Consider the following 16,342-nt stretch of genomic DNA (forward strand, 5'->3'; position numbering starts at 1 on the left):
GGATTGCTGCTGCTGTGTATCCTTGAGCATTGGAATTCTGCTATCTGCAAGCCCTGTGACAGAAGTGGCCTCTTTTTTATGAAGGCAAGAACAATAATGTAAGATGGATTTCACATTCCAAATGAGGGGCAAAATGTAAACCAAATTGTGCTTGGTGTTTATATATTGTAGAGTTTGAGAGCAACTGGGGATATTTAGTATTTCTTATAAACTTGTCTTTTTTTTGTTTTTATTTGCAGCCTTGCACAGGGGTGTGAAGGCATTTTACTTTTAAAATAAACAGCTATGTTTTCTGACTTGATATTTTGGCTATGATAATGTGTATCAGGGCTCATAAGTGTCTAAATATTTAGATGGTCTTTAAGTGTAAAAAGCATTATTGTTTAGGGCTGAGAAGGTGTTCAAAAGCACTAACATGTGTTTTATGGCTTTGCATGCTGTCTAGGGTAAGGGGTAAATATGTTTGTAAGTGTGTATAGCTCAATTTTCCAATAGTCCAGCATTTAAATATTAAAGCTTGAAAAGCAAGCATGAGCTCAAAAAAGTATAGAGGTTTTAAAATCTGAAACCGCACATTATGGATAGATGCACACTTTGGCCCTCTGAAGGCTGGTGTTGTTAAACGGTAATTATATAGTGCCTCCTTAGTATTTATATTGGCCTAAGCCTATTCACGCTACACGGAAAACCGTGTTGCAAAGTTCCGAATTTTGTGTTAACTCCGCTGCCATTTTAAGATTAATCTGCCATTTTGATTTCCACTCGTGTGTTCTACGTTCTAAAATGGTGGACTATGTTACCGACTTACAGCCAACCCTTCCGACATTTGAGTTCTGTTAATGTTTAGGTTGTCCGAGAGCCGACTGTTTAGATTTAGCAAAGAGACCTTGTGCTTCATATGAACTGTCATTTAAGTGTTGTCTGAGCTCACAAGCCGAATAGGGACCCTTAAGATTGATACCACCTTGTTGAAGAGTAGACGCGGCTATCGGATCGGACGGTGAGAAAAAGGGGGCCCCTTTTGGATGAGACGCGACACCTCAACAGTACTGCACAATCCAATCCCTGGACGGTGAGTACGCAGTCCGAGACGGCATCTTGACAAGGGTCCATATATCGAGGCGTGCAATCTTGCCGAAATCACCAACCACGAGGGTCCTTTGTCCTTTGTAATCTGATCGGACCTCCCTTTGTCCTTTGAATCAGATGAGTCATGCCCCGATTTCTAAGTATCCTGATATTTGGTTGTCGAATTGTACTTGCGAGCACAATCAACGCCAGGTAATACCAGTAATCTGACATGCCTGGGAAATTGTCTGCCTGTTTCAGGGCGTTATTCCGCAGAGACAATCTTTGGAATTTGGCTGTCTCGCACCACAGGAGGGGTCGCCGGAATGTACTATGTACTGTAAGTACAGCATTGGTAGTATTGTATTCAATGATATTTGGCACAGACAAACTAGACATGCTTACGAACTTCAGTCGCAAGTCAATGGTAGTTTTGAGATTGCCCGTATAGAGTATTTAGAATCCATATTGTTAAAGAAAAAAGCTAGACCTGCAGCATTTGATGTAATATAAAATTGGAAAAAGGAAACTATGCAGCAACTTAAGTGTAAAGAGAAGCATGCATGTCGTCATATGCCAAATTCAGAAAAGGCATTATTGTATGATCAACAAAAACAGTTAGAGTCTGTTAGAAACATGGATAGGGCTTCTCAACTTGGTATACAGAAAAGATATCCGTCTAGATTTTCATACCTCAGATGAGCTAATTAATAAACTCTTAAATGAACGTAGGTCTGGTGCCACTGCACCACCTCCATATGTACCTCTTCCTGCTGTCTTACCTCTTCCTGCTGTCGTTCCTCCTCCCGTAGCAATTCCTGTTCTTCCTGTTGCTTCTCCGCCACTAGGTATTGCTCTGCTTCCTGTTGTTGTTCCTCTGTCTGTACCGTCACCTTTACATACTCTTACTGTTCCAGTAAATCCGTCTTTGTTGCCACTGGTAGTGTCTCCACTACCTGTTGTACAGGATTTGTCTACTCTCTCTTTCCCAAGCAGTTCTGTTCCGCTTGTAGCTGACTAGGGGGCGAGTGCTGAATCAAAGGTTGTAACGCGGAACACAGTTTCCAAAGAGAAGAGGAGACATTTGAATGCATGGGCTAAGCAATGTATAGAGAAAGGAGAACAATCTACTGTCTTTGCTACACTCCTTAATCTAGAAAGTATTCCTGATCGGAACGTCTTTATTGAGGGAATGGGGATGCATTTGGCTGTAATGTGGAATAGATTGACGGACACAGATGTCCCACAATGGTTGAGGGATTTGAATGTTTTAGCTTATTTAAGGGAGTTAGAACGGTTACAGAATGATGAAATAGATGGTGATAGTTTGGATGTTCTTTACGTACAGAAACGGTTCCTTCCTCCTTGTAAGTCAATGAGTGAAGAAACGCGAATTTGCACAAGGGATGCGCTTAGATGGATTTCAGATATGTCGATATCTCCCGTAGAAGTATATGATACGTATAGTCAGTATACTCCAGAAATGCAGAGGAAAGTGTTACAGGTAATGGTAGAATACCTGCAGGATGAATGTATAAAGAAAAAGGTTAGTTGTCCCGCAGAATTATTGAATATTTATAAGATAGCTTTTGCGTCTGATACTGCTTCCACCACTTCAGCGCTCAATTTGGCTCTTTGCTTAGTAAACGTTCCGAGTTGCCTGCTTCTCAGCTACCTATGAGAGAGGTTCGTCTGACATTTGTTCCCAAAGTTGAGACTCCGGCTAATGTTGCAACGGGTGCAGCAGCCATTGATATTGAAGCTCACTATGTATCGCAGTTTGTTCACGTCCCGTTCTCAAGGCAGGAAGTGAATACTATTAGACAGTCGGTTCCAGACATAAGGAAAAATCCAACAGGGTTTTGCAAAGAAATAGAATCTGTCATGCATTTGTCTGTGTTCACTTTGGGTGATATAGATTTGTTGTTTCCTGTGCTCCTACCTGTTGATTTATGGAAACAGATTAGGACTGTAGATGATCCAGCAGGGTTACGTGACACATGGGTTAATTGGTTAGGTTAGATGGAGAAAGGAAAGCTGGTGAAAGACCACTGCAAGTGATACTGACTTTGCCAGATAGAATAGTAACGAAATTGTAAACTTTGAGCCCAGAGAGAAGGATTGTTTGGGACAAACTTACTGCTTGTACCCAAGGAAAATCTGAAGGTGCTACCGAATTCTTTAATCAGTCCGAACAAGTATTCTTCGATTTTAGTGGACATGATTTAAGCACCGAGTTAGGTAAAAGATTGTTTGTGGATAAGTTTGTGTGTGGATTATTGCCTGATATCTAGTCACAAATTATGACTTCCGAGAGTGCTTGGCGAGGCTAAATCACAGTCCGAAGTATTGCATATGGCTCAGTATTACGAGAATAGAGTCAATAATGAAAAGAAAGGATTGAAAAGAAAAGAGAAGATCTAAAAACCAAAGTATTATTGCAACAGATGGTTAGAGGGCCTAGAGGTGTGAGTACACAGTTCAGAGGTCAATTTGTTCCACAAAGTAGTGCACCATTGGGTCCTGTACACGTGGACCAATGTGCTTATTGCAGAAAAGATGGTCATTGGCGAGTACAAAGCCCCATCCTCCAGCAAAGATCAAATAACACATATGGTGTCATGGGTAGACGATCCAGAGGCCGCCCTGGGGTAGGGGGTCCTGGTAGAAGCCAGTTCGCTCAAGATTCTCAGTCATTTTTGCAAGATAATCAGCAACGTCGTGTAGCTAGCAGAAATATTTTTGATAATCCTTCAACTGCCTATCTTTCTGAAGATCTTGTCTTTGACGATATATTGTTTCGATAAGACAGCCCAAAGCAGGGTCTGGAACCGACACCCATTCCCATTAATCAGAAAGGTCCCTACATTGGGATGATGTTGGGGAATAGGAAGCAACTATTTTTGATAGACACAGGAGCACAGAAGTGTTCCATCGATCATTCACGGGTTCCAGACATTCTACTGTCAGGACAGAATAACGTTTCTGTAGGGTTTTCTGGTACACCAGTGGTTAGTCCGGTTTCTCTGCCGGTACCGATTTCACTGGGGCCATTCACGGATCACTGTCCATTTCTTCTGACAACAAACTGTGGAGAGAATTTGTTGGGGTTAAATCTGTTGAAGGAATTAAATGTGGTAATTCATTGTTCTTCGGATGGAGTGTGTTTGACGATTTCACCTCAGCAATCTTCTGCCTCACAGTTTTTTACTAGACCTTTGCTGCCAGAATTTAGCAAAGTTCCAGCATGTTTATGGGCGGTTGGCGACAATGATGTTGGTATTTTGAAAATTGAGTTAAGTTGCCACGAATTCCACAATATAAGATTTCAGTTGATGGTGAGCAAGCTTTGAAGTGTATAGTTTCAGACTTTGTACATTGTGGAGTAATTGAAGAAATTGCAGGAAGTTTGTGCAATAGCCCTATTTTACCGGTGTATAAGAAAGGGGATAATGCGATTCTGTTCCGTTTCATTATCGATTTGCACGCTATTAATACGATTGTTGCTCCACAATTTCCAATTGTACCTGATGTAACAACGATACTCACAATGATTCCAGCTTCTGCTACTCATTTCAGTGTGGTGGATCTTAAGAATGCCTTCTTTAGCATTCCCACACACGTGGATAGTAGATATTTGTTTGCGTTCACCCTATGGGGACGCTCGTTTACATTCACTCGTGTGACACAAGGGTACACAGAGAGTCTGAACATTTACAGTAGAGCTTTGAGAGAGCAGCTCGATACACTTGAGTTGCCTCCCACTTGTACATTGCTGCAGTACATCGACGACCTTCTCTGTGCTGCAGACTCAGAAAGTGCTTGCAAGGAAGGCACTGTGTTATTGCTTATTCATCTAGCAAAGCATGGGCATAAAGCTTCATTGAAAAAGTTTCAGTATTGTCGACAGGAGGTCGCCTATTTAGGCTATCTCCTGTCAAAGGAGGGAAGAAGATTGACACCTGGATGAATTAAAAGCATTTCTAGCATGCCTGTCCCAAATACACAGAAGGAAGTCAGAGCCTTGACAAGAATGGCTTCTTACTGTAGACAGTGGATCCCCAACTTTCCACTGGTGATAAAACCAATGTTGGCACTGACAAAGAAGGGCATTTCTTTGCCACTACCGTGGAACTTGGAACACCAGAAAGCTTTTGATCTGCTCAAGACTGCACTGTGTTCAGCACCGGTTTTGGGCACACCAAATTATGATAAGGCCTTCGAGTTGTATGTGCATGAACGTGATGGATTTGCTTTGGCTGTGTTAATGCAGGAACATGGGGGGAAGAATATACTGTGCGGTTATTTTTTCTCCACACTTGATCCTTTTGTATGCACTTTGCCGAGATGTTTGAGAGCTGTCGCTGCTGCTGCTGCGTCTGTAAAGTGAGGGCATGGTTCTAGGCCATACTTTGACTGTGATGGTACCTCACTCTGTAGACCTTCTATTAAATAGAATGCAACACCTTACTTCCGCATGACTAACAAGATATGAACTGATCCTATTTGCACTGCATATCCAAATTAAGAGGTGTTGCGTATTGATTCCGGCTGAATTGATACCCCTTCCGCAAGATATTGCTTGCAGTGACGAAATGTCATATGACTGCCTTTATACCACAGAGTAAGAAACTAAAGGCAGGATTGATTTAAAAGATACACCTCTGAATGATCCACAAGGGGAGCTGTTTTGCGATGGCTCCTGCTTTAAACTTACGGAGGGTACATCCACTGCTGCTTATGCCATCACTACACTAAGCACGATCATGGAAACCAAGAGAATTTCGCATGACTCTACGCAGGCTGCAGTGATTATCGCACTGACTCAAGCTTGTGAACTTTCCAAAGGGCTTAGAGTGAATATATATACTGACAGCCAGTATGCCTTTGGGGTGGTTCCCAACTTTGGTAGACTATGGGCAGAACGAGGTTTCTTGACCTCACACGGAGCGAAAATTCAACATGGCACCTTGATAGTCCAGCTACTCTCAGCACTTACGCTTCCTACTCAACTAGCAATCATGAAGTGCACAGCGCATCAGAAGGTAATAGATGATGTAGGGAAAGGGAACGCTTTTGCTGACAGGATAGCTAAACAGACTGCAGAGGGCTGAGTGTTGCAGAGGGCTACTGATTTATATTCAGAAATGTATGGTACAAAGGAAGCCAAAAATTCCTGTATAGTAGATGAAGGGATTGACTCGATAAAGAATATTCAAGCTGATGCCACTTTAGATGAACTTAAACACTGGGCTGAGCGTTTGGCAAGTTTGGATGAGGAAGGGTGTTGGGTAGACAGTTCAAGAGGAAGATGGATGCTACCCGATGCATATGTCATCGCCATGGTCACAATGGCTCATGGTCCCACTCACATATGTGCTGGGAAAATCTGTAAATTACCAGAATCTGTCTAGGTGAATAACAACATCTCAAAAACTGCTGAGCGTTTTGTCCAGAATTGTATAGTTTGCTTAGAGCATAATGCGGGGAAGGGTACGATGACACCAAGGGGTAGTTTTGGACCCCCTCTGCGCCTTTTGAAGTGACTCATTTCGACTTCATCGAGATGGAGCGCTGTAATAACTACAAATATGTCTTGGTAGTCATTTGTGCCTTTAGCAAGTGGGTTGAAGCCTTCCCTGTGAAAGATGCTACAACAATGACAACAGCGAAAACCATGCTTAAGGAATATTTTCCTAGGTTTGGTTTGCCGAGGGTCATCTGGTCGGATAATGGTCCACATTTTATCGCTGCTGTTATTCTGCAAGTATGTGCGGGATTACAGATCGATAAACGGTTCCATTCGGCTAGACACGTTCAGAGGTCTGGACTTGTAGAACGCCATAATGGTATTCTGAAGAATAAACTCCCGAAGGTCTGTGCCAGCAGTAATTTGAAATGGCCAGGCGCCTACCTATAGCGTTACTGTCCATGCGGACAACCCCTCAGACTAGAACTGGACTGAAATCATTTTCGCTTTGCATCAGATGGAGCATTTCATTTAGTTCGTAAGATGGTCTCATATGTGCAGGATACTATGCACATCATAAAAGAAGTTGAAGGTGCACCATTTGACCCGAGCACAGAGATACTCTTGGGTTTGGATGTGGTTGCCCTTTATACGAGTATCCCCCAGAGGGCATCTCTAGAAATGTTAGAGAAAAATTACTACAAGACCATATATTAGGTACTACTTCAATCTCTTTTATACTTTGGTGTGCAGAGATGAGTCTGGTGGAAAATTACTTTCATTTCAATGTGGAGTTTTTTCAACAGACACATGGAACAACCGTGGGCACCGCCATGGCTCCAAGTGCCGCCAATCTCTACATGGAGGCATTTGAATGGTATAAAATTATGAATACCAGCAATCCGTTCATGGATAACATCCGGACTTGGCGACGATAAATTGACAACATATTTGTCATCTGGCATGGCTCCCAAACTGAAGTGCATGATTTTCTGGTATGGATCGACACTCAAGATAGGTTTCAGAAATTTAAATCAATTTACAGTAGAGACACCCAGAATTTCTTAGACATTACCATCACAGCAGACAGAGTCAATCACCACCTATGTCAAACCTTATAATAAACCGACAGATAAGAAATTGGTACTCCATTATGAAAGCTTCCACCCGAAACATGTAAGGGACAACTTACTGTTAGGACAGATTTTAAGACTGAAACAGAATAGTACAAAAAAATCTGACTTTATTTCAGAAGCCAAGAAAATGGAAGAACAACTACACTGAAGGGGCTATCCATCCAGTATTACCAAAACAGCTCTTAAAAGAGCCAAAAATAACCATCGAGAGGCCCTATTGGAATATATAGATCGGTCAACAGGTAAGGAAAAGCCACAAAAACTGGTGTTTGTCAACACATATAGCCATACCTCTAACCCGATCAAGAGAATCATTCAAAGAACTGAAACATTCTGGAGAAAGGTGACTCCCTAATACAACGGTCGGTAGTAGCATTCAGACAGAGTAAAAACATCAAAGAACATTTAACACGTAACAATGTTAGCCTTAAACCAGCTAAACAGACAACCCTGACTGAACAATGGGGACTTCCACGAATTACTGGTCACTTCCCTTGCGGAAAGTGAATGTACTGTAACTTCACATCCAAAAGCACAGAGGTAGATGTGGGACTACAATATCCGTGGAAACAGAAGTCATATACAAACTGCAACTCGTGCAAGGTCATATATATAATATGGTGTCCATGTAGAAAATTCTACATAGTAAAGTTACAAATTGGTGACCATAAAAGCTGCTTAAAGAACCAGATAAGCAATGCCTCAATGGTAGACCATTGGGTAGAGGAAATACATGCCCCAGAAGACTTCAAATTGTCAGTATTGTATAAATGAAATCCCAGCATGGACGCCAACAGGGATAAGGTTACATTACTACGCATATGAACTAACGTATATTTTGCTATTGGGCTACTCAGTTGTCATCAATAACGCATCCATCTGGCAAATAACGTAAGTGACTAGAATGTCAGCTTTACCCCCTTTTTTGTTTTATCCAGTGTGTGGCAACAGTAACTGGTGGGCCCGCATCCCCTTTTCCACTGATTACTTACCCAATGAGCAGCCAATAGACTGCTACAATCCACAATATCCCTGACGTTCGGGCACATACTAGCGCGCCCAACGAGAACTTGTGACGTTGAACCAAAGACCATGTACGTTAGACGGAATGCTGCAAACTTAAACAGATGCAAAATCACATGACACTTGACTTCCAAAGCACGAAACAACGCTGTTTATAAACAATTCGTGGGACTTTCAAATTACCGGTAAGCGTTTGTTTTGTTTGGACTGCAACCCGAACCCTGTAACTAGCATTGTTTGTACTTCGACCAACATGAAAGGGACACAGTTTTATAACGCTGCTTTTTGCACGTCTATTACAGCAACACTTTGCACTGCAACAATAGTCAGAGAAGTGGCACGGACGAGCACTGTGTGCATACACTGGAAACAGTGACCTTTTTCTGTACTCCGGTGGGAAACCTTGTTTCATCCCGCACAGACACTGTGAGGCACCCTATCACAGACTTAGAGAAGGACAGTACAAATCAGGTATTTACAACTGATGTATATTCGTCACATCCGGCTTTATTAATTCTAATCTTCCAATATGGGTGTCCACGGATGGTAACAATAACGGGAATTAGCATGCTTTTAGAACAACCTCTCTTTCATGTGCTTGCTCTTTGATATTAGGATGAACAGTGGATGAAGCTAACCAACCACCAGAAACTGCGTAATCTGTTAATAGATGCGATCCCCACCCCTGGGATCCTACATCCCAAAACAACCATCTTTAGATGAGGAAGCATATACTGAGAATTACTAACAGGTATGGTGATTTCTGTTCAACCTGATTTAGTATCTTTGCCGTACACCCATTTTAGTTCAGGACATGTAGGTGGTAATTTGGCACCTTATACTAAAACTGAAGCAATGCATTGACCTGTTTTGTTTGCATCAAATTACGAATGAAACTCATGAGGTTTGTGGCAAACCTCTATGTTTTACAGACCGGCAATAGTTTTGGAAACAAACTTGACAACTGTTGCTGTGAAAACTAACAACTTTGACAGAATCCAGCCTCCACTAATACAAATGTGCAGAATGGTTTTGCATATATAATTGAATATTTGAGTCATCAATTACGTCTAGCTTGGTAAGTGTATGGTGAACTCTATTTCCTGTTGGAATAGCTATACCGAACCACTATGCGCTATTCTGTGCACAATTGAAGATCCAGCCAGAATAATATTGGACTTGTATGTGTAGACGTTTGCTCCAGGTCTCGAGTGAGGGGCTGAATTCTGGAGAAAGGGGGTGTCCAAATGTCATGCAGCTAGTAATGTCTGGAGGGTCCTAACAGGTAGCTATGCACATCTTGGTGAAGATTGGTGGAAAGGTGTGGAATTGTATAAGGAACAAACTAACAGATGTTCTGCTTTATAGAGAGATTAGCATTAGTAATATTAACAATAATTTAACATGAGAATGATAATATTTTAGTAGATGGTCCGTTTGGAATATTATTATCTTGAAGATATTGCTCTGTCTTCTGCTGACAGAAAAAAACCTAGAGCAGGAAGTACCTTGTAAAAAACATAACACTACATGAGTGCATGCTCTGCTGAGTCGGAGTGTTTTCTTTAGCATTTCTCTGCCAGCATCTGCCAGCATCTGCCTGGGCAGTACTCACTGTGCTGTGCAACTGCTGCATGTGCCACCTTATCAACTCAATAGTGCATTGCTTATTCTATGAGCTTGTCTGTTCAAAAATATTTTCTAATTATTGCTGTACCTGGATCATGTGAATAAAGTCATATTTCTTTTGCTCTTTTCTATCATTCCATTCACATTCAAATTCTGCTGATGTCTTGTTATGCCAGGTGAAGTTGACGTGATCAAGATCGGATTTCTTGGCAACACGTTCTGAAATATAAAGGTATAATTAAACAAAGCAATTTGTTCTGCTTAAGTGTCTTTCTCATTTGATTCCATTTGGATTTCAAGTTAGACAGAGAAACTCTATACAACCAATTATAGATATGTAGCATACACATGCGTTTCAATGTTTACAATGTTCTGCCTCACTCACCTTATCTTTTTGTAAATAAGAAAGTTCAGTTAATTTCATTCTTATTTTTGCAAAATAATATAGTAAAAATAACAAGGTGGGTGAAAGTGGCCCTTTAGTCGAGGTAACGATGCATTCCACAAAGGCGGCTTATAACAACTTTGGTGTCGTACGACAAACCTGCATGAAAAATTAAGAACATTACAAAATAAAGGCCTGCCTCTGAATTGTTTTGGAAAGTCGTGCGCCGTTTCGTTAACAGGGTTTGGGGGAATAGTTGTTGGGGTGAGGACAGATTGTTGTGCTTTTGCAGATTTGGTGTAAATCCGTCCAGCAGGTTCTTTTAAAAATAAGATTGCAAAATTAAATGAGGGATATTTGGGTTTGGCTCATGAACTTACTCGCAGGGGTCTGTCTTTGCAGACTTTTTTTTTAGACAAGTGGTTTGAGAATTTGCAAAATGTCTAACTTGATTGACGAAGCTATACATTTTCAAATTACCACTATTGTTGTTTGTGGACTTTTACAGAGTATTGAAGACCCCGCTTTCCAATGGCCCAACGCTACATTTCTCTGACCCAAGCCAGGATTTGAGGGCACAAAGAGGTGCATTATGCTCCCAAAAAAGAAAAACAACCATTCTTACCTACCAGAGGATTTCAGGATCTGGAACTGGACAGGTCGATGGAGTTGCTCCGAGGCTTGTTCTGCAGACCAAAACAGGAACAATGGACTGGCAAACCTCGGGCTTGGCCAAAGGCCATGTCCCGGACAGAGTGCCTACTGACCATGGCCAGAGGCCATCATTAGTGGCGACTTGACAAGACCGAAGTCCAGGGCCAATAGTAAATTAGGGTGGCTTGGTGGGGCTCAGGGCATGCACAAAAGCCATGCCCTGGGCAAAGTGCTCACTTGTTATACCAGTGACGCAAGGATCTGCATGTGGGGGTTAAAGTGACCACGTCAGCAAGATAGGCCTAGGGGGCACTTTCTGTGGCTTGTTGGGGTCAGGGACATGGCTGAAATGATTTTGACTGACTACACAGTAAACACTAAACTGCCCTCAAATTGTTTGTTGCAGAGTGTGTAACCATTGGTGAGGTCATCCGCGATATAATGTATGACAATTTGTGATGTCATCGTGTGAGGAATTGCCATCTGGTAAGGGAATAGATGCCCTGGCTTTTTAGATTTGTATCAATTTATACAAATATGCGGGTAATTCTATCTCTGAAAGGGTAATCTGGTAATCAGATTTCTCTTTCATAATCTCCATGTCAAAAGCATAGTGTACAGTTGTGTCCTGGTGCATCAGTAGCTTGATCTGGAGCACCATCTCTATAGTGGCACAAAGCAGGTTCAAAGGACACAGTTACTCATTTGACAGCTGCAGTGAGAGCCAAGTCTCTGCAGTGCAGCGCATGGGCTGCATTCAAGATATGCACTTCTGTTCCAAAAACCACATAACAATGAGGATGCTGTCCTAGTCGCAAGCTAAACTGTAAATATAAGCCATACCTGAGTGTAGAGACTGGTGGCCAGCATCTCTTGTAATTATCCAAGCCACTTCAATTTGTCACATGTGTCAGTGCTGCAAGCAGCTCTGCGTGTCAGCTCTGTGAGTGCAGTTCAGCTGTGATAGGGATATGTGTTTTGCCCCCTGACAGACTGTCCTTGTGCCTAGCAAGACTGTGGCCTTGGGGGCTGCCTCTCTTTGTTCCTTTGTGAGGGCATGTAACACCCTCCCCAGAGAGACAGCCACTCCACAGGCAGCTGTCCTGGGAACAGGAATCAAAGGGCACACCTATAGACAAAATGAGCAGCATCACACCAGGGTGCTGCATACCAAAAGTCCTTCCTTCTATTGGCAAGGGAAGAAGGTTGGGATTAGTGTAGACAGAGGGAGCTCTTTACAGCTGGAGAAAGGTTCAACCATCTTATTTCTCTCTGTCTCAATCTTCCCTTCCGGTCCCCTCCACTTCTTGTACCACAAAGCACTTAGAGTGTGATATCAATAAGCAAAGCCCACTGATAACTAAATCAAGGCTTGGACCCCTAAAGCAGGCTAGATTCACTCCAAACAGGTGCAGGCTTCTTCCTTTAATTGAAAAGGCTCCCACTCCTTCTTTGATTCACTTTGGACAAACACTTAAGGAGGAATTCATTGTAACTCTTTGGGAAAGTTGATTTTTCCCAAAGACCTACACCAGTGAGGCTAAGGCTGGGTGGCCAACGCAGCAGGAAGTTCTGTCCCCTAGCCATCCCCAGGGACCACTGGGTACACTAATAGTACTGGGACAAGACCTGCCTTTCTGCAGCCACAACGGTACCCAGGACCTCACTGTGCTGAAGGACCCTTACAGTTGTGTGCCAGCCTCCCCTGTGTCTGGGAGCCTGAGAACAAGGACTAATCTGCTCCTTCAATCCTTGGATTGGCATTCACAGCATCCTGAGAGCCAAGACATACAGGAAGCCTGTTATCATTGCCTCAAAACAGTCAAACTGCTTTTGAACCAGGTTCCTCACATCTTGAACCACAGGAAGCACCATTGCCACTTCTGGCATTCAACCAATGGGCTTTGATGTCGCCTTTGAATCGCTCTGAAACACCAGATTAAAACCGACTCAACGTCAGCTCGCAGATTGGTTCAACACAACTCGCTTCACATGATCTGGGTCTCAAACTGCTTGAACAACAGCTTGAAAACTGGTTTGACTCTGTTGATTGGCCCAGAACCACTACAAGTTAAGTTAAGTTGACTGTTACTGTCCCTTGGTCCATCTTTGGGCCCTAGACACAGTTTAGGTTACTTACATAGCTTCTGCACTGAAGAACATTCCTTTTCAAGAATACTGCAGCTTTTACTTATTTCTCACACCTGATTCGTTACCCAGAGTGCTGCATCTAGCTACCTTTGCCTATTCTGTGTTCTTTCCTTATAGGTGGGTTTTGGGTAGTGTTTTTCTATTTAGTTATTCTTGGATATGGTGTGTTTAATTAAAGTGTATATATTTTTATAGAACCTTAAGTGGACATTCCTCTATGTTGGACTGTTATACGTTGCGGTTTGGGTTGCTACTGAATCACATTCACACCCCTCTTGAGATTGTATCCTTCCCTCGGGACCACATAACCACAAACTGTTTTACCTTTATGATTCTGTTGGTACTTGATTTGTAGAAGTGTGAGGTCTGAGTAGGCTCTTTTGCCTCTACTCATCCTTGTATTCCAGCATGGCAAAAGTCAATTGATGGTCTGGGTGTCCAATTTGCGAATTACGCGGATGACACCCAGATCCTGTTTGAATTATCTGGTGATTATCTTAAGGATACCGCCAAAGTAAATCTTGTTTATTGTAAAATACAGGTCTGGATGGCACAGAATTCTCTCGCACTGAACGGCTCAAAACGGAGCTTCTCATCATGGCCTCTGGTCCTCGCTTGAAGACGCTCCATAACCAATACACACATTTTGAAATTGCTGGTACTGCTATCGCTGTTAGTAACTCAGTGAAAACTCTTGGGGTCTTTCTTGATGCTGATCTATCAATGAAGAAACAGGTATCACAGATTTGTTCCACCTGTGGTCATGTAATCAAGCTGTTCCACCATATCAGGCCATACCTGGCAACCTCACTCGTGAATTCACGGTTGGGCTACTGCAATAGTCTATTGATAGGCACCTCACAGGCCAACATCCATTGTCTTCAGACTACTCAAAATGGGGCTGTTAGAGCAGTGTTTGGATTATCTAGACAAGATCATGTCACAGCATTCAGGAGAGAACTGCACTGGCTTCCAATTGAGCAGAGAATTAGACATAAGACATTGGGCCTCATTATGAGTTCAGATGTAGCCATGCCGTCATTACCGGCATGGCTACCTCCAAACCCATGTCCGAAAAAGGGAATTACCGGGCCATTCCGACTTTTGCGGGCCCGGTAATTCCCATTTTCGGGACCCGGTACGTCCTCATTCCCAGTTGAGCCCCCATAGGGCCCAATGAGAATGGGGAGGATGCTAACAACGGACCCGTTAATGATGAGTCCGTTGTTAGCATCCTGGTCTGCTCGCGGGTGCCGGTATGCACGTCTGGCCAGACTGGACGTGCATACCGCCACCCGGGAGGAAACTCGTAATGTGGCGGCCAGGTATGAACGGTGCCGGTACCTTACCGGCACCGTGCATACCACGGCCACTAGGGTCGTAATGAGGCCCATTGACTCGCACATTGCGCTCCCTTTTATCTTAGCAAGAGACTATCACTGAAACAACCCAGCCAAGTGCTGTGCTCTTCTGATAATCCGCAGCGGAACCGACCCCACTTTCGCCTAAAAAGATTTGGCGAGTCTAGCTTTCATTTTCATTCTCCACAAGAGTGAAATGCTCTGCCCCTGGCTATTAAATCACCTCAATCTTTGACAACAATTAAGAGAAGTATAAAAACTCTACTCTTTAACTCAGCTGAATACCGGTCTTGTTTTCTACTGGGTCCGACTCCTTCTGTCGCTCTGCTGAAATGTGTCTTTGATGCAGTCAGAGGCCTACATGCATGCAGCGCTTTATCAAGAATAAAAAATAATAATAATTCATCACACATTGGTGGTGTCACAGATTACATTATTTGTGATTTAATCATGTTGTTTTGCATGGCATCTGAGCCTCGCAACATGGAAGCCGAGTTACGGTTCCTGGTGAATTATGGGTGTACTGTTTGCTTAAACTGCAAAGATAATGTCACTTTAGCAAAGGTTTTGCATTGATATTTTCTATTGTATTTTAACAAAATTCATCATGGTAATGGTGGATTACAAAATGCCTAATAACATGACACCATACTTAAAGTGACATAAAGGAGATTTGCGAAACTTACCATTTGGAGGAAGAAGGCACTTTCTCATCAGAACCCCATCACCAGCATCAGGGTAATTCTATGAAGATGCATGATCAAGCACAGTGATCTACCCATTCTATTTGCCCCCACCCCCATCTACTTCACGTACTTAAAGTGAATCTTGATCCACTGCCTTTCCCAAAATGCTATGGCTAACAAATGTTGTTCTGTTTGATTAATCATGAACACTGGCCATACTGTTGGTCAGAAAAAGAAAAAGTACACGCCCATAATCTTGTTTAGACAAGTAACAGCAAAACTATAAAGAGTTGCAAAATTCCATCTAATAGGCCACGGAAGGGGGAGCTGGGTTTGTATGAACATTGGAGTATCATGTTGCACCTACAACCTACAAATGATGCTGAAAATGGGTCCCTGAAGCACATTATAGGGTCCCTGCACAAGCTGAAGATAGATGAACATGCATACTGAGGGTGGAATTTACGCAGACGACTGGTTCGATAACATGTTCTCATGGGCGCCATCCTGGATGGGAGAACTGTTGAAGATATTGGTCCCCATTTTAGTACATTGTGGGTGATGTTCTGCACCTACCAGATGATCCTTCGATGTTGTATAAAGACTCTTCCTTATAGCGCAATGATGATAGTTACAAATGGGGTAAATAGCGCTCTTAGTGGTACAAAAGATGGGCAGGCCCAAACAGTTGATCATAACAAACCCCATAAGGTGGGGAAAAGTGGAGTATTCACCCTCCAGGAATGTTGACCACGGTCCTACCAGACCCAGAGAATAAC

General features: G+C 42.7%; 1 protein-coding gene across 3 annotated transcripts in view; it reads right to left on the minus strand.

Annotated features, from left to right (window-relative positions):
* Positions 1 to 16,342, minus strand: part of HNMT (histamine N-methyltransferase) — a 288,374-nt gene that overhangs the window by 57,498 nt on the left and 214,534 nt on the right. For all 3 annotated transcript variants that reach the window (XM_069616534.1, XM_069616533.1, XM_069616535.1), the window contains exon 5: positions 10,415 to 10,545. In XM_069616534.1, coding sequence (XP_069472635.1) covers positions 10,415 to 10,545 — 131 coding nt within the window. The remainder of the gene's footprint in view (positions 1 to 10,414; positions 10,546 to 16,342) is intronic.

Source organism: Ambystoma mexicanum, chromosome 9 (assembly GCF_040938575.1).
Source record: "Ambystoma mexicanum isolate Mex_15411 chromosome 9, UKY_AmexF1_1, whole genome shotgun sequence".
NCBI classification, from domain to species: Eukaryota; Metazoa; Chordata; class Amphibia; order Caudata; family Ambystomatidae; genus Ambystoma; species Ambystoma mexicanum.